Genomic DNA, 22,943 nt, shown 5'->3' with positions numbered 1-22,943 from the left:
GGGGTGTGTATGTTTGCATGGAGAGGAGGCTATGCGAAAGCATAACAGAGGAAAGGAATAAATGCAGGCTAATTTCTAAGACTTTGAATACCACAAATGAGTCATAAACTGGAATTTCACTCTGTCTTTCAATATTTGCCACACAATCAGCCTAGTCATATACACAGAAGAAGCACATGGCATATTCCCCACGGACCCAGGCCTGGTTCTGTGCACTGTGCAGGGGGGCGAGGCTGCCTTCCGTGCTATCCCCAGAGCCTATGAAGGTGCCGGCCTGCGCCCTCAGCCAGCGACAGGACAAGGCCCAGGGTCACGGCCACAGCCCTTCAGAACATTTCTCACGCCTTGTCTTCCCTTGAATGATGCACTTTTCAGGCCTCACTGAGAGAAATATCGCTGCTCCCACAGGAACTGAACGCCCAGTGCCCTGCAGGCAGGACTGGGTGACGGCTAAACAGGCCTATTGTTCTTCAACGGGGGCTGCGGGAGCATTGTCTGATGCCGAGGAGATAAAAATACCTTTCATTTCTATAGTGCTGCACATCTTAAAGTGTGCTCCACATTCCGCAGCCTATATATAGGCTCACTTCATTACCCATCCCCATAAAATACAGCCAGAGCAGTGTCGGGCACATGCCAGATGTTTGACAATGGTTTAATAACCGAGTGAAGAAGAAGTTAAATTGGATTCTGAAAACAGGAAATGAGATGTGGGGCACTAGGTAAAACGTTACCATTCATTCAGCACTATCCGTGGAGTGCCTACTGCCTAGGAGGGCAAGAGAGGGGGCACAGCTGGGAGCTGGAGAGGCCGCGGGAAAGATGCACAATCGGGCAAATCTGAAAGTCAAGCGTGATTCGTGTGAAGATCCAGTTAAAATACAAGGTGCCGTGGTCCTCCCAGCTCTGGAGGGGGTCCTTTAATAAAAGGCTTGCATCCACTGCTGTTATGAGTGTCCAGGGAGGAAAAGCTGCTCTGGAACCCGGAACCCAAGCTGGATGTGGGGTGTGGTTCTGGGGAAAGTAAGGAGAGAAGAGAGATTACAAGGCAAACAAGTTGGGGAAAGACTGAGGGCACTCGACGTATGATAAACGGGAGCCGGTTTCGGAAAAGGTCATCATCAATGAGAGCAGATTCCAGGACTACAGCCCTGACCCTGACCGTGATGGGCCCTGATGCTGAGGGCACTGGGAAAGGGCTTCCCAATCTCTCTAGGCTGAGAGGTGCCCTCTGGGAAGGAGATGGTAGGGTTTTTCAGATTGGGAGGGATTCCAGAGAGCCACTGCCTGCCACCAGTTATTTCCAGTCTTTTTTTTTCTTTTTTTAAAAATCCTCACCCGAGATATTTTTCCATTGGTTTTTAGAGAGAATGGAAGGGAGGGAGGAGGGGGAGAGAGAGAGAAACATTAATGTGAAAGAAACGCATCAATTGGTTGCCTTCCACACAAGGCCTACCTGACCCAGGCTAGGGATTGAGTCTGGAACCGAAGTGCATGCCCTTGACCAGGAATCGAACCCGGGACCCTCCAGTCCACAGTCCAGCACTCTAACCACTGAGCAAAACCAGCTAGGGCTCAACCAGTCATTTTTATAGGTGAAGAAAGATATACCTGGGCTCATTCAGTGTCTACAGAAGTTGGCAGTATCCAGGCCAGAGCGCTACGCCCTAACTGAGGCCTGGCCCGGGGTTGATGGGTGCTGCAGGCTAGCCCTGCCCTTTAGGGGATATTTCTGAAAACTGGTTCCTTGGTTCTGGATCTTTCCACAATGGACCGCAATGAACAGGGGTGAAAGTCATATAATCCACGTGCACAGATGTGAGCAAGAAATGTGGTTCAGGTAAACGAAAAAGAAATAGGCCGGAAGATTGCGACCGCCCAGGTCAGGCGGGCTGCCACCCAAGTACGACCTCTGAAGACCATTTTGTCTCGGGATGTGTATGTAGCCTCAAGCCCTTATTAACTTATCCAGTTGCCCTGCACTCCCAGGAGGGGCCTGGTCAAAATGTGTTTAAATCCCTGGGCACGGAGGTCTGAGCCAGCACTGGCAGGATATATGGGGGGGAAAGAAAGAAAGGAAATGTGGTTTATAATGTATCTGTGCAACAGACACTGTGAAGAGAAATTAAACAGGAAGTTCTCTGCTCCTGATGACTGCGCATGGCATGAAACAGCCTCCCCTCGCCCTGTCTGTGGAAATGGTACCCGAGAGCACAGGAAGACTGGGAGGGCGGGGAGGGGGGGGGGGTGGGGCTGTGAGCCGGGCAGGAAAGCAAGAAGCCCAGCAGAAGCCCTGGAGGGAGGCTGGGCCCTGTGTGCATCTCAGGACCTTCCTGCAAGGGGGTGGGGGTAGGGGGTGGGGGGATTCTGCATCACAGATGACCTCCAGGGCAATTTCTGTCTTATTAAAAAAGCTCATGAACTGTTTCATAATGTTTTCCATGTATACACCTCCCCAGCCCCAGGACAAAGTCTCCAAGAAGAGGAATGTACGTATTCATTCCACATGTCTTTATTAAGTGCCCCAAACAGGCCTTTCCACAAATCAAGGGAATAATAAATGTTACCGACGGAGGACAAACGGCCAAAAGGAAGGTCGCCTGAGAGTAGTGATGAGCAGGGTGCATGGTCTGAACTCAGGCCTCTGAGCAGCTGTACCCCCACTCCTACACCTGCACCCGGAACCCCAAGTCTCACTCTCTGTCCCAGACCTCAGAAACCTCTAGGGCAGCAGTTCTCAACCTGTGGGTCGAGACCCCTTTGGGGGTCGAACGACGCTTTCACAGGGGTCGCCTAAGACCACCGGAAAACACATATATAATTACATATTGTTTTTGGGATTAATCACTATGCTTTAATTATGTTCAATTTGTAACAATGAAATCGGGGGTCACCAGAACATGAGGCACTGTATTAAAGGGTCGCGGCATTAGGAAGGTTGAGAACCACTGCTCTAGGGCAAGCGTGGGGCCAGCACAGCAGGGCTGGGAAGCTGTGGGCTGGAGATTGGCCCATCTGAAACTTCTTGGCCAGAGAGCAGCAGGGGATTCTGGAGCCAGCCCTCACTCTTGGTGATGGCGCTCCAGGCTGGGGTGGGGGGTGGGGGGGCGGAGAGAGCAGGGCGGGGGTGGTTCAAAGGACACAGCACTTTGCACAGAGGCCTGGGGAGGGGTCTGGGGCTGATGAACTCGGCCTGGGCTGCATTCCAGGAGCAGCGCTGGGAGAATGCCACCTGCTGGCGAGGGACCCTGGCTTGCCTGGTGGGCACAACAGAGACCTGGAGCCTGGATGGACAGAGAACAAGAACCCGGGCGGTTTTCCAAGTTGCTGGTTTTCTGCTGTCCCTTTAGGGCTGCCACCTTCACGGACAGACAGACAGAGGTGCCCAGAGACCCGGTGACCTGCCCCGTGCTCAGAACATGGGTCTCCCCGCCCCTTCCTGCCTCCTATTCCCCTCCCTTTCCCTTCTGCCCCTCCCCTCCTCCGTCTTCCTTCCCCTCCTCCCCATCCCCTCCACGCCCCCGCCACTCACTCCCCCACCGTCTCCTCCCCTTGCGCTCCAGGGTCTGAGACTCGCCACTCTTCTCCATCAGGTGGAGCTGTCCCCTCCTCTGTCCCCTTGTGGCGCCTCGCATCTCCCGCCTCCCTGGGAACTGCGCGCAGGCACCTCGCAGCGCCCAGTGGTTAACTGACACCCCCCCCACCCCCCGCCCCTAAGAAGAGGGGAGGACTGGACCCGCGGGGCGGAGACGGCGGAGCCACCTTCGGGCTGGCGCCAGGGCCCGGCCCGCTGCGGGTCCTGCAGGTACCGCTGTGTCCTCGCTGCCCCACGTGGTGGCTGCTGAAGATTGCCGTGGTTTCTCCCGTCCTTTCTGAGCCAGGCAGCTCATTACTGAGGCGGTGGGGAGGGGTGAGGGGTGGAGAGAGTGGCGAGGAGAGCAGGCCCAGGTGGCTGGGGGTCAGGAGGCCAAATTCAGGGACCAGTGGGAGAGCCAGAGAGCCAGACAAGGTCGTTCCCACCTCGGACTCCCACCAAGCTTCTCCTGTCCACGAGCGAGTGTGTGGGGTGCGCCCACGCTGCCCGTGGGCCTGATCTTCGTGTGCTGCATAGCTCGCTGGCCTCCCGACTCTGGTTTGAAATATTTCCCTTGGGGGCCGAATTAAGCCAATCTGGGCCTCAGGCCACTTAGGAATTAGCAACCAGAATTAAACAACAGCTTAAAGGATAAATGTTAGTTAAAACATCAAATGGTGCTTTGTAGGGTTCAATTCACATTCTCTGTTATTCGTCTTATTCACTGGGACGCGTGGCCTTAGGATTCGTACCCAGATCTTCCGTTTCTCCCCACCCCCAGAGAATTAATGAAAGTTAATATACATGCCACAGCTTTACTCCTAATATGCTGTTTGGCACGTGCGGTGGAGAATTCGTATTCATCTTTTGCATGTGTTTCTGCTTTGCCTCTTCTGTTTCATTGCCTTGTCTGCTATAAGGAGCCAATGGACTGAAGCTGGGCGGACGCTGTTTCTAAAATGCGTTTGCTATTTCGTTGGTCAAGTGCCTCTTTGGGATCCTTGTAGTTTCTGTTGCTCTGTATTTCTTTTGCTCCCCCCTCCCCCCGCAAAAAAGTTTGCTTACAAATGGCCGTTTGGTATGTTTAACAGCCTCCAAGGGACCCGGTTAAATAAACTATGAAGTTAAGAATAGAAAAGTCAACACCGCTGACGCCTACTCATTTGTAGGTTTCTGATGTGAGCCCAGTAGATGTCAGTTGCTACCAGCACACCCTTCCCCAGGTGCCCCCGCTTCCCGCGCTTTCTTGCTCCTAAATGCCAAGGGATACGTCCACGTGAAGATGGGGAGTAGGAATGTTGCCTTGCAGTCGGCAAACTCACCAAAGGTTGGAATAGCGACTCAAGAGAGGCTAAGGTTTCCCTGAAGACCTCTCTCCGAGGTCCAGTGACTGAAGAGAGTAAGGACTGATGTTAGAGGTGACTGGTACCAACCCAAAAAGCATCCTTCATGTTCCTCTTCTTACTCATTACCTCCCCTCCTGGATAAGGCTGCCTGTTTTATACACTGTAACTATCCTTACAGTTTGCATCTTCTCTGCATCCCCTACGTTCACACTAAAATACGAGCGCCTGAAGGCATGGTCTGTGCCTATGATTTTATTTCCCCCAGTGCCCCGGGTCTATGTAAATGTCAATCAAATAGATAGACCTAGATACATTCCCGTTGATGTCCCGGAAGAAAATCGAGTTCGATTTGAATGTGGGTTTCACGACAGGTAAGAAAGCCCTGAAGGTTCTTAAGAGGCAGCTGCCTGACCTTGGCCTCTCCTTCCATACAGGCCAGCGAAGGGAGGAGAAAAGACACACTCGGAGCGCTGCTTAGAGGGGAGGCTGCACATGGAAAGGCAGGCGGCTCCCTATCCTTGGTAGGAGATACACAAACCAGGATAATACTAAATACTAGGCACGTGTCACAAACCGACCTGGTTTCCCTCTAGTTCCTTCACTCTGTTCTCTGGGAGTAGCACAAAGCACACTTCGGTCCACGGGTCAGTGTTTATCACCTACCCCCCCACCCCCGCCCCCGCCCAAGTCTCAAAAATGCAAAGCATGCTGGTCTCTTCCCCAACTCTGAGACTCCCTGCACACACTGGCCAGCTCCTTTCTGGGGGAAAATACAGCTTCTTTCCCTGCCTCTGCTCCCCCACCCGCCCACCCCCCTTTCAGCCCGGTTTGCAGGCTTTGAGCAAGGGGAGCCATGCATATATCCACGCGTGCACGTGCATATAGTCATTCTTAACTTCACGCCCATTAGACAACATGATAGCGTGTGGACAAAAAAGTCACAGCTCCACTCGCTGTTCGAGATGCCTTTTGGTCATTAATGGTGAGAAGCTGAATTTCCTCCTCTGCAGGGGGAGAGAAAAAAGAAAGAGCAGAGCACAGCCCCCTCCTCCTTGGTGCCTAGATCTCCTTTTCCAAGTGTTTCCTCTTTAATTAAGGCCCGTTTCCCCTCCCTCGCCCCTCCCCAGCTCCAGTGAAAGGAGCCCTTCTGTCACTGGTCCCCCGCTCGCTCGCTGGCTGGCGGTGGGAGGAGCCGGAGGAAGCTGTGCGCCCGGGAGGCCGGGAGCGGAGATGGATCTGCTCCGAGAGGGGACGCTGCTGAGGACCCCGGCTGCTCGAGGCGGCTAGAAACAGGCCACTCGTGCCGACCGGCTGCGGAGACCGGAGGCGCTGGAGCCGGAGGCCCCGGGCACCGCCGGACGGACGGCTGGTGGGCGACCCCGGCGAGGACCCCGGCGCAGGCTGAGCCCCGCGAGCCGCGGAGGAGAAACTCATCGCGAGCCCAAGTTGCCCGCCCGGCTCGCCCTCGCCGCGCCCGAGGAATGAAACCTTCCCAGCTCCACCTGCTCCTCGTCTGCTCCTTCCTCTTCGGCCAAGGTAGGACCCAGGCCGCCGGAGTTGCGGGGCAAGTGGCGGAGCTGCCGGGGCGCGGGAGGCAGAGGGCGGAGGGTGGGAGGCTTCGGAAACTCGGCTGATGGATGCGCCTCTCCGGCCAGGTCGCGGTGCGCCGGCTTTGCTCCTTTGCCTTGAAAAAATGCAACAAAATGCTACTGTTTATTTTCCTTTGGAGGGAAGGGGTATGGGGGTCGGGGGGAGGGGGAGGAGGGACGACTTTTTCCTCTCACTTGTCAACATCCAGCTCCAACTCTCCAATGCAAATGAGTCCTTTATGCCCCGGTATGTTAATGAGACAGTGTCTCTGGATGAGCCGCCCTGAACTTCTGGGCGCCTCCTCTCCTCCAGACCCTGGCTGGAGAGGGAGCGATGGGGAGGAGAGCTTTGTTTCCGTGGATTTTTTAGCTCAAAAAAGGTCTGACTTGCTGGAGCGTATGCAAAAGCGAGTGTGTGCGTCGCACGTTTGCAAAAGGGGCTGCAATTACCGAATGCACCGTGGGGGTAATTTGCAGGGCGTGGGGGAAAAGCATGCGAAGAGTTTCCCTGAATGTAATCGCGTTCCCTGAGCCAGATTGCATTCTGAGCTCTGCACAGCCCTGGATTCAGGGCGTAGAATGGAATTTCGCTCCTGGCGCTGATTGTTTCGTTTCTGCAGCCTAGCAGGAGCGGAGGAGCTGGGTGGACATTCAGAAAAGAACTTTGCCACCTCTGGGCTCCCCGCCACTGGGCGGCGTGGGGCTGGGGATGGCGGAGGGTGGGAGGGGAATCGGGGAGTGGTATGGAGAGTGCCAACTTAGCCTAAGGCATCCAGTCACCTGTGGAACTGAGTTCAAAGGGGATGAGTCAATGGACTCCTTCCCATTTCAGAATGCCAGGGCCGCTCTGCCCTCCGAGGCAGCGTTGGTGCCAGCCAGCATGCTTCCGAGAGGGACGGGACTCGCTCAGAAAAAATCCACACCAGAGCAGGTCCATCTGTTGGTGCAATGAAGGGTAAAAGTTTTGGGGGAAGCAGAGCACCGCTCTGGGGGGCTGGCTTTGCAAGCAAACGGCACCTCTCTCTTCCATCCCCGGTCAGGGAGAAGCCAGTGTGAGCCGAATCCCAGCCTCCTTCCTCACCTCTTCACTGGTACTGTGGTCCCTGCAGATTTCCCTCCATCAAATGTTGCTAATGACCATCCTGATTAAACCCGAGGGGCGCTTCCCCATGCCTGTGTGTAATAATAATGTGCGCACACACACACACACACACACACATATTCTGGGGCTGTGTGCCCCTCACCAGGGCTCCTATAGCAGCAGGAAGATAAATTGCCTTCCCCAGAGTTTTCAGGCTGAATGAATAAGTACCTTCGAGCCCTGGTATAAACAGCTTGGTTATGTTACCATTGGCGAGCCTGCCCTCCTTCTTGGATGTGTGTGCACTTGCTTATGGGCACGCGTCTACACAAACATACAGCGGCTCGCTGTCCTTCTGGGGTGCCTCTCCCCAGTTCACTCGGGAAGTTGCATGTGGGATCCCCCAAAGGAGGATCCGGCCATCCCCCCGCTCCCCCCTGCACACAGTGCATGGGACCAGGGCGCGCTGTCATCCACGGTTTGTTTTCCTTGGCGGCACACCAAAACAATTCTTCTCCAGATTGGCGCGCGGAGTCTGGAGGTGTCTAAGTGCCTCTCCGACTGTCTGAGTCATCGGGGTGCATCTTCCACTTTGCTTATTCCTGTCTCAGTGCAGAGCTATTGCTCGACAGCCTCGTTTGAATCTTTAAATATTTACCTGTGGAGATTAAAGGCGCCGTTTCCTCTATTCCTAGCCCGGAGGGCACTGGGAAGAAACCACGGCATCAGGCGATGATCCCTAGGCTCCTCGTCATTCCTGAGTGTCCGATGGTGGATGCACAGGGCTCCGAAACAGGTCTCATGAAGGATGCTGAGACCAAAGTGCACGCAGCCGGTCAGAATAGCCCACATCACTGGGCACTGTCCGTCCCAGGTCCCTCAAATAGACAGCATCTGCCTAGAGGACTTAAAGGTCAAATGGGAAGATGCTTTATGGACTTCATTGCAATCGAGTATGTTTGGACTGGCTCTGAGGACCTTTCTTTTAATGTGGATGTTGTTATGAGTATTGTGAATTCCCCCGAGGGATCTCTTTGACCCTCATTGACGGTGCCAACCCCTACCTACTGCCATGTGTTTCTCATTATTGGATAGAGGTTACCCTCTCTCAAGGGGTCAGGAGCAGGCTAGCCCGCAGGCTCTAGATGGCTCTCCTGTCATCCCTCTGACCCCCACCTTCCCGGTACTCTTCTTCCTCGGACGCTTTCCAAGGAAATGTGCAGAGACCCGGGGATGGCCCTCCACTCGGAGAAAGCAAATGTCCAGGGTTCTATTTAGGGCCATAGCTGGCACTCGGGGAGACAGCCATCTGCCGCCCAGCACCTCTCCCGGTGGAACCTGCGTGTCATCTCGAAGTTTCTGGAACCGATGCCCACGCCTCCTGCGCCGGGTCGCCTCAGGTCTCGTACAGAGGGGTGGCCAGACAGAGAGTTCCGATGACTTGAACAGCAGATCATTTAGGTCAACTCTTCAGGCTCATTTCCATCACCCTTTCTTGCCGGCTGTGCCAACTATGTATTCACCTTCCCTGTTTTTCCTGACCCTTTAGGCAATGAAATTAAGGCATGAAGGTATAATTCCTTTCAGTGCTATGCGGTGCCCTTAGTCTTTCAAGGTTTGGGCTTTTCACATAGATGGAGATTGAGTGTGTGTTTATCTTTCCCGAGGTGGCAGGAGAAAGAGCAGGTGGCATCCCTCCACCTCGCCCCTGCCCACGCGCCGGGCCGGGCCTGGCTCCCCAGGAGGAGATGGAGGGCTGCCAGTGAGTGCGCTGTGTGGGTTTCCTCTGGCTGGGGATGCCTCCTCCCTCGGCTGTCAGGGCCGCACGCCTTGTACAGAGAGGGATAATGTCACAGCACAATTTGCCTCCTGCGGAGAAGAGGCATGTTCTGCCCCGGGGTGAAAAGGAATCGATTCTCTTGTCATCCATAAACTTAGAACTTGCTCTATTTTTTTTCCCTTTACCATTTCGGTTTGCCCACAACCATTTCCGCCCGTGCCCTCCTTCATCTCTGAGACCATTGCATCCAGCCTGCCATGCCCATTAAGTAGCTGCGGAGGAGTAATGGACTGGCTCCCCGCTGCCCACGCCTCGCGGTTCCCAGAGTTTGGGGAGAGGGCGAAGGCGCAGGCTCGGTGCCTTTACTTGAGCAGCGGTAGGAAAGGTGTCTCCCCACTTTCTGGCGTTGTGCTCTAGGGTCCCCAGGCTCCTGTCCTGCCTAGAACTTTGCGGGTCTGAAAGTTCTAGGTCTGGTGAGCCCTCATCTCGTGTTGGGTTGACCTGTGCGTCATCGTACCGCTCTGGGCATGTTGGGGAGATAGTGACAACTTGCATTTCTGTGTCAATGACATCCCTGAGTTGAGGATTCCTCTGGGGAATCATCTACGTGTTGGGAAGCATCTAAGCCACTTGTCCTCGGGACTTGCTGGCAGGAATCCCCCAAATAGGCTGTCAGATGTCCATGTGAAGGGGAGAGGTTCATTGGGCCTGAATCTCCCAGGGAAGAGAAGAGCAGAGAGCAGACAGGAGGAAATATAGAGAGTGGAGGGAGTTGACCAGGGTGAGGGGGAGCTAAGGGGATGACAGGAAGCATGGGAAGGGGGGCTGAGAGGTTAGCGTGAGCTCCTCAGAGGCAGCCCAAAGGACAGAGGGGGTCCCGGGGGGATTCGCCGAGAAGGCGTTAGAAAACGGTATTGGAAGTGAGCGGCGACTTTGGAAACATGGATCCTTACCCAGAAACGTCATATAACACAAGAAGAGGCGCGTAGTCAGTGTGATGCTCCCACCCAGCACCCCAAGTGGTGTGATGTCTTGTCTAGAGAAGAAAGAACCCCCTCCTTTTGGGCCAGAAGGCAGTGCCCAGCTGCCAGGGGTGTGGGACCCCTTCTTTCACAGACTTGCTGGGTGAGGGAAATTGGGACATGTCTGATGGGTATGGAGGTGCTCACAGTGTCTGCTGCCCAGGGGGAGTTCTCAGTTGCCAGCAGACCAATTGTAGAGGGATGGAGGCGCGTGGGGTGGGGTCAGCACCTTCACAGGGCACGGGGAACACAGCAGGGCCTCCCTGCTGGTCACAGAGGAGGGTCTGCTGGGGACGGCGTGAGCTCGGCACAGGACCAGGGAGCTGCCCGGCCTGGTGCCCTGTGTTGGTTGATAGGAGCCGGGGCCAGCAGGAGACGGGGTGGAACAGGGGATTAGGCCTGAAGATGCAATTTTTCTTTTTTGTTCAGCCCAGTGGGGGTGATTTAGGAGGCATTATATTGCGGACCCCAAAAAGCACATGACTAATCCGGAGTGAATTCAAGAGATTTCAATAGCAAAATAATAACAATACTAATGATACCTTTGATTCGCAGAGTACTTTTCTTCCAAGGAGATAAAAAGATAAACTGTTTTGGAAACATGAAGGAGGGAAAGAAAATTGCTCGTGATAAAGGAGTGGGGAGAAGGGCCAAGAGCATTCATTTTAGGGTCTCCATGTACGTGGGGGTGGAGAGGGGGGTGTCCCATGGTTCTGGGCGTCATTTTTCAGCCACAGTCCTTCTCCTTGTCAGATGCCGAGGTGACTTTTAGATGAAAAGCCAGCGCAGGCGTTTTAATCAGGTTCAACCCCAAAGCAGGGAGGCACTGAATTCCCTCCTCATGTGCCCGGGGCTTCTCTAATTCAGTCGTGCAGTGCAGTGCGGAGGGTCAGTGGGATGGGGAGCTGCTGGAATCACCTTCGCCCCCCACCCCCCGCCTCCTCAGGGACCCTGACTTTAATGGGGGATCTTGCAGCAGAGTGATCGGGGCCCAACCTTCTCTCAAGAGCAGTGGACACCCGGCGTTCACAGAGCAGGGCCCGGCTGGGGCAGCTGCTCTGGGGATCTCTTCCCTCAGGTTTCACAGCCAGTCACTGCCATCCATGAGGGATCAAGACGCAGGGCCAGCCAGCGCCCGGTGCCCAGATGGTCGTAGCTGGGCCCTGTGTTCCAAATAGAGTGGGTGTTACCTCTGGTTAGGGACAGTGCAGGGAGGCTGCTGCCCGGAGACACAGTGCTGCTCCCTGTGTCATTGCTCCGTTGCTTCTCCCAGGGGAAAGCTGGGACCCACCGGGTAGGTGTGCCCATCAGGTGAGAAGGTAGGTGTGCCCTATAGGTCATTAGAGCACTTCTGTCACATCCATGCAAAGAGGCCTAGGGTCGTGGTCGGCAAACTGTGGCTCGAGAGCCACATGCGGCTCTTTGGCCCCTTGAGTGTGGCTCTTCCTAAGCCTTAGGAGTACCCTAATTAAGTTAATAACAATGTACCTACCTATATAGTTTAGGTTTAAAAAATGTGGCTCTCAAAAGAAATTTCAATCGTTGTACTGTTGATATTTGGCTCTGTTGACTAATGAGTTTGCCGACCACTGGCCTAGGGGATTCATGCCGGAGCTTGGGGATTAGGCGTGTGTGTGTGTGTGTGTGTGGGGGGGGGGGGGGGTGAGCCTTCCATGGTCTCGCTCTCTCAGGACCCACACTGTAGAGGACCCATCTCCACCACATTTAACAGGAACGTTCGCTGCCTTTCTGCTTCTCACCCACCGAAGGAGCTCAGGTTCGAACATTAAATGTTCTCCGTTTTCTCTCCTCCAAACGGGGAAAATGAGTATTCTGGCTGCACAGCTTCCCCTGGAAGTTCGTAAATGTCAATATTGGAGAAGTGTTTCCTTCTAGCGCTGCAGCTCAGCACCCGCTGTTTGGAAACAAGGTCTTCCGTCAGCCCAGTGCTTCCCCAGCACAGTCATCACCACCGTGAGGATCGCGTAAATGCCAGCTTCCCTGGGCACAAGGGCAGCATGTTGAGCCGTGGAAATAGTGGCCAACGTCCGCGACTCCTGCTCCGTGCGGAGGTATCCCGTGGCAGCCCTGGCTGGGCATGGAGGCCGGGAGGCGGGCACGCCCCCAGCTCCTTCCTGGAAATAAAGGCAAGGAGGTAGCCCAGTGTGGGCACCTGCCCACACACCATCTCGAGGTTTTTCTGGTCTAAGAGCCTGTCATGGCTACGCTACACCTCCTTCCATCGGTGACCCCGTTCCACACGCTCACACTCACACACACACTCACACACACACACACACACACACATTCACACACACTCGCACTGACACACACACTCACAATCACATGCACACACACATTTACATGCTCTCACATACACACACACATACACTCACCCACATGCACACTCACACACACGTGGGCACACATACCTGTTGTTGCTGCCATGTAGTGATGTCCAGAACTTAGAACAAATCAGCCCTTGTGCTCCCGTGGGAGGTGAGCTCTCATGCTACCCCCCCCCCCCCCCGCCCCGGCATTTTCCTCATAGGAGCAGTGAAGTAGGTTTACTCGAGGCGGTTTTGTGGTCCTTGAAGCTAACACGGCAATGGCATGCATGTGTCGTATTGAAAGGGTGTGTGCACCTCAGGTTGAATTATCTAGACGGCTGCCCACCTGACCTGTGTTCGCTGCACAGCTGTTACAAGTTCACAGCCTTTCTTACTCAGGCCGGGAAGACGGGCACTTGAAATGGGCCCCTGAGAGTTGCAGCAGCAGACATGGACCGTCATTTTCCCCATTCTGCCTTCTCCCCCAGGGCTTCCGAGGGCCCGGTGTCTCAAAGGGCACATTTCTTACCCCGTCCTTTGTGATCCAATGGCAGTGACGACACCAAAGCTCAGCCCTGGGCCTGTTGGCCAGCATCCATTGAGGGCCTATGTGTAGGAGGCACTGTGCCAGGGGGGCTCAGTCTGGGGAGGGACAGACACTGTGACTCGTGGTTACAGTGATGGGCTCAGAGCGGTCGGAGTGTTCGGGCCTCGGAGAAGCCGCACAGGGGAGATGACTTGGTTGGGAAAGATGTCTAGGAGGCTTCCCCATGGAGCATGCCCAGTGTTTCAGGCTGGACCTTACCACGTGAAGTGGCAAGAAGACAGGGCGGAAGGTGACAGGCTCAGAAGCAATGGGTCCCGTGTGGCTGGAATGTTAGTGCGTTGAAGCGGGTGTGAGAGGAAGCTTGGGAAGGGAAGGGCGAGCTGGTGAATGGTGGTGGGTGCCATGCTAAACATTCTGAGGATGGATTGTCAGAATTAAGCCTGCTCTTTAGAAACATTATTAGTAGCTTATGGGTCTAGTCCTCTCTATACCATGAGTTCCATGGGACCCCCCCCCCCCACCCCCCACCAAAAAAAGAAGGATCAACATGTCATTTATTCTTCTTGTTATTCCCTGAGTTTCACATCTAGACTAGAATGGAAATAAACTCGCTCTCTCCAGCTCATCTTCCAGGTAAAGGATGGAATGGTGAACAGTAGAGTAAGGGGGGAAGCCGGCCGCACTGATTCCAGGGGAAGGCAGAGAGGGTAGGCAGGCGTACATTAGAGTGCTGTGCTGGGTAAAGAATGTGGAAGAGACGACGCGGCACACGGAAGCAGGCGTGGCTGAGTCCACACTGGACTCCTAGTCAAATGGAATCGCCGAGAAATGAGATTTGCCTGTTTCTAGGGATGACTAGCCAGAGATGGAGGCAGCCTGGCATTGAAGATGATGGTAAACTGGAAACAAGAGACCTAGGCAAGGATGAGACAAGCCAGAGATGCCTAGGGACACTTTGCTGGTGACTTTTCTGTTCTGAAGAGGCAGCTAAACTCCACTGGCTTTGGGGAAAACAAGGTCCCAAGCTCAGAGGTTCTTCTCCCCAGATGCTGGACATGTTATAGGTCCCCAGCACCAATGAGCTTCTCATTCTAGAGTAAAGGACATCACCAGATCTACCCGTGGACCCCACCCTTTAGCCTGCTTCCATTTCCCCAGGAGGACAAGCTCCATAGTGAAGCAAAAACCTCCATTGTTCTGCAAGAAATACCCAGCGACATTCCCAAGACGGTCACTGTCTAACCCTAGTGTGGGAGGCTGGCCCACTGACCAGTCTCCTGTTGCTGAAACTTTAAGGGTGGAATTCGGGCCATCGAGAACGGGAGGTCAGTCGCTGAGAACTGGATTGGAGAGTAGGAGAGACCATATCCCAATCCTCTCCAGTTCTGAGACTTCCTGAATAGTACCTATCAGCCACGGCTGCTTGTTTCAGGTAATAAGTGCCTAGAAAGTAAATGACACGTCATGATAGGTCTTTGTCCGGCGCATTTTCTTGCAGGTGCCAGGCATCTGCCTTTGCTTGTTGTTGGCAGCAGTGGTGGCGCTAGTATGTTCTTGTCATGATGCTAATTAGCAACGTATGAAGCCTCACGGGTTGCAGGTGACTTTTAGAATTCATGAGAATGGGCGTCACCATGACAGCAACGAGAAGGTGATGTTACCTGACCAGAGTCAGTCCCATCCGGGTCGCTCTCTGTGTGCCTGGTGTGTCTCCAGATGTGAGAGATCCAGCTGCTCTGAATCGTCAACAGTGAGCCATGCATGAGCAGACCCTAAGCTGTGTGCCTGTAACCTGTGGGGATCCTCCCGGTGTAGGCAGGGAAGAAGGGGTTAGGGGTTCCGGATGTAATAGGGGAGCCGGCCTTTGAACAGTGACCCCGCACTGTAGCTCCATCCCCTTTTGATCCCAGACTCCTTCTGGATGGGCTCCTGCATCTTCCTGGTTTCGGCTTTACCTGGAGGCCACAGGTCTCCGGGCTGCTCCTGCCTGGGGAAATGACAGGCCATCCTTTTGGGCAGAATAGCAACAAGGAGACAGACGTGGCTTTGGCAGCTTCTTTTGTGGTTGTTCTGAAGAAACGAGAAAAGAAAAAAAAAAAGCAAAGGCAGGGACTTTTCTTCTCTTAATTGGCTGATGAAATATCCATTTCTTTTGTGCCCCCTGGTGCCTAGCACACAATTCAGCACACAGGAGGCTGTGAATAAATATTGAAGCGATGGAATGAAACATAAGGGATCATGAAAGAAGGGGGCGTTCATCTGACATCACCGCAGGCACATGCTCAGAGGGCCCCCGCAGGAGGGCAAGGGAAAGGAACCAATGAGCAGAGGTGTGGCCTCACCCTGTAGGGAGTTGCTTCGCTCTGAGAAAGGCCTTGGGTGACCTTTGGGTCACCAGGAACGCTGCCAAGAGCAACATCCCCTGGCGAGCCACCCACTCCTCCGTTTCAGCGAGAAACAATCACAGCCTTCTGCTCTCCAATGCCTGTCAGCTCCCATTCCCGTCAGTCACCTGCACATGTCACAGGTGACTCGGCTCCGGTGCTGGGTGACAGTCCACCTGTCACCCTTGGCAATGCTGGGAGCTATGACAGTTTCCGAGTGACACCCGGCCTGGTGGTGCACCGTGCAGGCATTTAGGAGGCTCAGTTTCACAGAGTACAGATGAGGTAGAGCTCGCTCCTGGAGACTCATGCAAAGCATCACACAGGAGGCAACTCCCAGCCTCCCCTGCCTCGCTGCCCTGGTGACAAGGACAGGGAAACTGCCATTTGATGTCCAGGTGGCTTTGTTCTCCGTGTCCTGGGGCCCTCACTTAAGGAGGCTGGGTCCACCCCACCTTCACAGGGAGCCCCGTGGCATCGGGGAGCTGGACTCTAGGACCCTGCACCATCTAAGGGATGATGGAGAGGGAGCCTCTAGTTGTCTCTAGGGACCACATCAGGCAGGAGCTGGCCCAAGGTTTTCAGACATGAAGCCAGGGGAAGACTGCGATTCCTACATCTGCCTGATGGTGGCAGCAGCGGCGCTTGCAAAGCCCCGGAGTGAGCTGCCAAGCCAGAGGCCCAGGAAGGGAGCTGGGCTCCCTAGTGGGTGCCTGGGCCCTTCTCTGCCTGGGGCAGCCCGGTTGGGGCAGCTGAGCATGAGGCAGGGGACAAGGAAAGGGGGTGCAGGCCTTTTGGATGGCAGCGGCTCCCCTGGGAGGCTGGGTTCCTTTCTCCTCTTTCTGATGGGGGTGAGGGCAGGGTGTTCAGGGTGCCTGTGGGGTAGGGAGGCATGATTAGAAATACTTAAGGGGCTGGGAGAGCTAGAAAGAGAGCGTGAGAAACCTCAGTTAGCAGAATGGGTTCCCTGCGGCGAGGCAGTCCCCTGTATGATGCCCTCCTGTGGGTGATGAGTGGGTGTCCTCCCCAGGAGAGCCCTGCCTGCATCCTCGAGGCTCCCCCTCTCCCCCCAACCCCCTTGCCCCAAGCAAGGGGTTCGCCCGTTCAGGATTCGGGAGCTAGCATTTCTGGCTGCTCCCCTCTCATGCTGAAAAAGCAAAACCAACTGATGCTAACACGTCTCCTCATTCTCCCCCATCCCCTGGACCGGCTGAAGAGGAGCTCCTGTTTGCACCTCTGGACAGGGACAGGCGCTGTGAGCACGTCTCCATGAGCCGTGGCTGTGTGTTTGGAAGTGCGTCTTGTGGGCAAGATGGCCCAGATCCCGAGGCCGCAGCGGCAGCCCTCGCCCTGTGCTCTGCCCGGGGGCAGGTGGATGGAAAGCCCCAGGCTCCATCCATGTGCAGCATAAGCATACACAGTGGGGCCTGGAAGAAAGAAAGCCGAGGCCACCGCTGGGGCCGCCCACTTCCTCTGTGTGGCCTGAGTGGCCGAGAGGCCTGGCCGTTTATGTGGGCTGATGTCATCAGATATTGTTCAACTGTCCCTTAGTTCTGGTCGCCAGCGTGGTGTTTAGATAAGGTTTGCTCAAACCAGTGGAGCAGTCTCCAGCGTCTGACTCAGCATTGCAGGGTCCTGCTGCCTCTTTGAACCCGGGTGGCTGCCGCTGCCACTGTCTGTCTCCCTGGGCGGAGGGTGGATGTGACAGTGGGAGAGAGAGGATGGTTGTGTCTGTTTTACTCATAGTCCCGCTGGCAAATGCCAGGTGACAGACATCTTGAACAGCCCCTGCCAGAGAAGAGAACGTTTTGCATTAGAGTTAGAAACACCTCATCTGAAACTCAGACTTGCTGCTCCACAGATCAGAGAAGAAAGCTCCAACTGCGTAGTCTGAGGATTAGCTGGAAATAAGGGAGCTGGGCCTCTCCCCGCATAGAGATGTTAGTTAGACCAACGTGGTATGTGGACTTGACCCCACTAGTCCCTTGATTTGGCCACCTGTTTCCCTTTCTCCTTTCACAAACACGACTTCCTTGGTGCTTGGGGATCCCGCCATAGAAAGTTGATGGGCCCGGCTGGTGTGGCTCAATGGTTGAGCGTTGACCCAGGAACCAGAAGGTAACAGTTTGATTCACAGTCAGGGCACATGCCCAGGTTGTGGGCTCAATCCCCAGTGTGGGACATGGAGGAGGCAGCCCATCCATGATTCTCTCTCATCATTGATGTTTCTTCTATCTCGCTCTCCCTCTCCTTTCCTCTCTCTAAGAAACAATAAAAGCATTTTTTTTTAAAAGAAAGTTGACGGGGAAGAAGGGAGATGTGAGACTAGAAAAGGATCGAAACCTACAATGGCCTCACTGTGGTTCTCTCTCTACTACTGTGCCTTGTGGTTGCTGACCTGGAGCCAATCACGGTGAAGCGGGACCGGGGCCCAGGGCCAAGTCCTCTGATGAGCTCTGCGGGTAGGCCAGTGGTTAATCCCCATAGCGACCCGATACATAAAGCAGGCCTGTCATACCCATTTGCAGATGAGAACTACTGAGGCTCAGATTTCATGCCTTGCCTGAAGGTCACAGCACAGGTAAGTGACAGAACCACCACTCAAACACTCCTATGCAGACGCCATATCCCTGGCTGCCCATCTCTCCAGAAGGATTTGGTCACTGGGTACCTTTCAGGAAGCCACAGAAACCCCTCTCCTGGCCTATAGTCCTCCTCCTTCATGACTTGTAGGGCCCGGGAAGAAGAGTTGGTAGAAATAAACCAAATTTAAAAACCATTTCTTCTAATACAAAAGCATGAATGAACAGCTGATACAGGCTAATGGCTGCTCTGTTCCTCCACACCCCAGCCCCAGTGTAGCTTCACCTCTCCAAAGCCAAATGCTGATTTCCTAAGAAGAACCCATTACCACTTAAATTTCCCAGCTTAATAAAACAAGGGAAACCCCATGGGGCTTGGGGAGAGGTTAGCCTGGTGTGAGCTGCCTGCCGTAAGAACAGGGCTGCCGACACGGCGAGGCATTCCCAGGACATCAAACCCTGCTTTTGTCAAGTCTAGAATAGGAGAAATGTCGGAGACCACCCGGCTCTGGAATGATTAATAATGGTCGTCAGGGAGAAATAAAAGGACGCTTGGAACAGAGAGGCGTCGGAACGCCGTTCAGCCTCCGCGAGGCGCCTCGCCTGGACTCCAGCTGCTCTGTCTTAACTCGCGTGAGAAATCATTTCTGAAGAGGGCCCGCGCCTACCTGGGCCCTGCTTAAATCACAATATTGCTTTAAGATGGACACTTACAATAAACTAGCAAAGCATAAAAGTTCTTTGAAGTTTTCAAAGCTCCTTTAGATGGAATCGGAGGGCTGCAGCGGGAGAATGAAAGGCAGATAGATCACCGCGTGGAAGACATAACACTCCTTCCTTTCATTCCATAGCCGCAGCCCCTGAGTGGAACGCACGTCCACATCAGCGGCGCATCAGCCGCGGGGCTCCAGATCCACGCGAGGCTGTTTCTCTGGGCATGAGCCTTGCTTTGGGTTCTCGTCAAACCAGGGCAACGGCATTCACCAATAGCATCCATACATAATAGGTGATGCTGAGCTGATCACAGGAAAGACCTTCCAGAAATATCTATTCCTTGCCTCCCCTGTTTTACTGATAATAATGGGGCATCTACATTCCCCTCTCAGTGTCAACTGATATTTATTTTCTAAGATTCACACCATTGAACTCTTGCCCAGGAGAATAAAAATATACAGACGACTGTGTTTTCGAAGTTCAGTTGTCCTAGTTTTCTTATGTTACGCTATCTACTTAAACATTTACATAGCCAGGGCCTGAATGTTTATATCCTTTTTGAGGGCTGTTGCAACCAGATGAACTGAAAAAAAGGTACTTTCTACCGCAAATCTGAGCATCCTTCACACCCAGCCGTGTTGCTCCTTTTATGGCGTAGCATTCAGAGCATTTGAATGTCCACCGGGCAGCAGTGCGTGGGGTCTGGAGGTCACAATTTCCTTCTCAGGAAATATCGAGGTGCTTAAAAAAAATAATGACAACTCCTTAGTGGAGACTTATCCAGAGAAAGAAGACAGCATTTGGGGGGTGCATTTACTGGCAAGAGAATCGCCCTTCACTCCACCCCTCCACATCCCACCATGGCCTCATTTCCATGTGAATAGTTGACCTTTGGACAATGTAGGGGTTGGAGGCACCCCCCACCCACACACACAAAGTCAAAAAATCAGAGTGTAACTTTTGACTCCCCAGAAACCTAGCTGGTCCTAGGTGTCCACAGGAGATTGGCTCTAGGACCCCCAAATCCATGGATGCTCCAGCCCCCTATATAAAATGGCCCAGAACAATACATACATCAGTCCTCTGCATCCACGGTCTCCCAACTGTGGATCCCCAGTACAGGAATTTATTGAAAACTAATCCACAGATAAGTGGACTCCCATAGTTCTAGCCTATGTGGTTCAAGGGTAACTGCACTGTTTATATGAGCTAGGGCTGTACAAGGGGTCCAAGAGCAATTTAACCAGAGGAGTTAGCATGGCTCATGGGAGCTGCCCCTAGCGTTTCATGTCATATTGTCCTAGGGCGACTCACACTGACAATGAACTCAGGAACCCCCAGGGTCATGAGCTTAGGGAATCAAAGGTGACAAGGTCAAGAACATACAGCTAGGAACGTGGTGGCTTTGCCAGTCTGTCTCTGGCATCATGGCCTTCCTCACAGCCAAGAAGAGTTCCCAGTCATTCCTTCCCATGTGGCTCTCAGCCTGTCCCCCCAGGAGAGCCCAGGAGAGCTGTGGGCCTCCTCGCTCACAGGGAAGACTGTAGCTAAGAGAGGCCACGATTCTCTCCCACCGGCACTTCAGAATGTTTAATGTAGAGTCAGCTGCCTACCAGAGATGCCAGTGCCCATACTGATGGCTCTTCTGCGTTGCACAGAGAAGTGAGTCAGAATGTATAGCATAATGCACCCCAAGAATTCTTGTTCTGGTTGTAAAAAATCTCCAAGGTCAATACAAGCACAGATATTGACATTCACTTCATTGTGAACCGGAATCTACTGGCTGCTTACTGTCATTTTATTTTTCAATTCATAAAAAAACGATTTTCTCCTCAGTAGGCCTCTGGGCCTCTTTCTTCAACCCAAGCCACCAATGGGAAACCAAATGCATACAGAGGAGGTAGAGAGATGGAGGCGGAGCCGGCGCCAGATTTAAAGGCACCCTAACCCCCAGGGCTGCTGTGCAGGCAAGGTGCTCACTCCCAGATGTCTGAGTGACAGCATGGTGACAGCAGAGAGGAAGGGAGAGGGAGGTTTAGGTGTGTGTGGCTGTCAGGCTAACCTGGAGAGACAGAGGAACAGACAGAGAGATTGAAGGAGCTAAGATGAGAGTGAGAGACATTTTAGTCTCCAGAGATAAGACCGGAGGGGTCAGAACAGCTTTAACATTCCATGATCCAGATGGGGGTTAGAAGGCACACTCCTTCCATACAAGAAGGTTTTAAAGTTTCCATTCATGAGGGTAGTGAGATGTGCCCGGCCCAGGCAGAGGTCTCTGGCATTAGAGGGCTGTGTGTTCCATTGATGCAGGTGTCCCAACATCTATAGGACAAAGACCCTCAGGGTGGAGGTCTGCCCTCACCCCTCCCCACACTCACACACACCCTTCACTGCAGCCCAACGGAGCTGCTGGCCTCTGAGTGAGCTCTGCTCCTGGCCTCCCGACTTTTCACCTAACTTCTCCCTCCCCACCACGTGGGTCAGGCCAATTTCTACCCTAAGGACCAGCGCACTTTGTCTCCTGGAAGAAGTTGCCCTGACCGCCCTCCTCACAAACAAATCTCAGTGCCCTTTCCCCCTCCTCCCGTCTGTGGCAACCCTTGTGGTGCTTGTCACAATCTATTGAAGTGACTTTTCCTCCTTGCCTTCCCTTCTAGATCATGAACTTCTGGAAGGCAAGGCTGGTTCGACCCCCAACTGGTGTGTCTTATCCAGGAAAGGTGGTACCATGTTAGTGATTCAGTGGCTCTGCCCTTAGTGCCGGCATTTCACTTTCTAACCCATGAAAGTGTGCGGTCAGGGAGCCTGCTCTGCTTGTCATTGTCACTGTCACTGCTTCTGCAGCCTAGTGCCTGTGGGCACCACGTACTCCTGGGGGAAGGTGAGAATAATGTAATCCCTCCTTGCATCTACGTAGTACTTTGTGGTTTTCCAGGGCCCTGCACCTCTGTGATGATAACCCTCATCCTCACTTGGAAGGATTAGGGAAATGAGACCAGGTTATGTTAAATGGCCTTCCTGAGGTCCCAGGTAGTAAGTGTGAAAGTTAAGATGAAAATTCAGGAGTCCCAAGTGCAAGCTCAGTGGCTCCTCCCTTCCCCCTCCTCCCTGTCTCCTGCTGGCTTTCTGCCCCCAAGGAGATGAACTTAGAGGGTGCATCGCAGGGAGCAGGATGGGATAAGTGCATCCTCAGAGGCAGGACAGCAGCTTGTGAGGGGAGCATGGGCAAGGCTTCTGGAAAAGTCGTGACGACTGGTTCCAACTAAGGAACAAGGGTCGCTGTACAGAGGCTGCAGTGAAACCCCTCTGGACTGGGGCTCTCTCTTGCCAGTGAGGCCTAATCAAGAGAACATAGTAGCTCCATTATCCTAAGGACTTCATAGGCCTGGCAGCAACCTGGAAGCTCCTCCCAGCCAGTCCTTCATGGTTGTGTTGGCCTTGCTCCTCCCTACTGTGCATTTGCCACGAAATGTCAGTCTAGAATTCTCTGAGAGTCCAGAGCACCCTCCAAGCCTGTGACACAGGCGTAGACAAGAGGCCAGGAGGCCACGTGCTCAATCCCCTGCCTGTGGCTTGGTACGGGGCATGGCCCTTATACGCAAAAAGGGACTCAGACTCCCTCTCCCAGCTGCCTCACAATGCTTTACTACTGAGGAGTGTTCTGAATCATTATGAGGGTGTCAGGCAGAGGGGAGGTGTCTTCAGCCATCCATTTCAGTGTTGCCAGATGTGTTGAGCTGGTGCCTGGTGCCCAAGGTCATGGTAGACTTGCTTAGCATCCTCGGTCTCTTCTCAAGGCCAGATGCTGCGTGGTTTCTGCAGGAGCAGCTGAAGCCGGGCAGCCTTCCTAGCAGAATTCAGCAGGAGAAGCCAACTCAAATGCTCTAAAAAGCTTCCATTGTCCTAATGAATTGAATCGGTCCCTGTGCATCCAAAATGATGCTAGTTCTGTGCTGTCCTGGGGAGGAGGGAAAACATCGTTACTCCTATTCTT

General features: G+C 53.8%; 1 protein-coding gene across 2 annotated transcripts in view; it reads left to right on the top strand.

The window, feature by feature from the left end:
• Window positions 1–6,121: 6,121 nt before the first annotated feature.
• Window positions 6,122–22,943, top strand: part of KIRREL3 (kirre like nephrin family adhesion molecule 3) — a 455,238-nt gene continuing 438,416 nt past the window's right edge. For both annotated transcript variants that reach the window (XM_070399201.1, XM_070399200.1), the window contains exon 1: window positions 6,122–6,456. In XM_070399201.1, coding sequence (XP_070255302.1) covers window positions 6,402–6,456 — 55 coding nt within the window. In that variant the 5' untranslated portion in view covers window positions 6,122–6,401. The remainder of the gene's footprint in view (window positions 6,457–22,943) is intronic.

This window comes from Myotis yumanensis, unplaced genomic scaffold (genome assembly GCF_028538775.1).
Source record: "Myotis yumanensis isolate MYYU_CA2020_CCGP unplaced genomic scaffold, mMyoYum1.0.hap1 SCAF_19, whole genome shotgun sequence".
In the NCBI taxonomy this organism is placed as follows: Eukaryota; Metazoa; Chordata; class Mammalia; order Chiroptera; family Vespertilionidae; genus Myotis; species Myotis yumanensis.
This window is presented reverse-complemented; position numbering and strand designations above follow the sequence as displayed.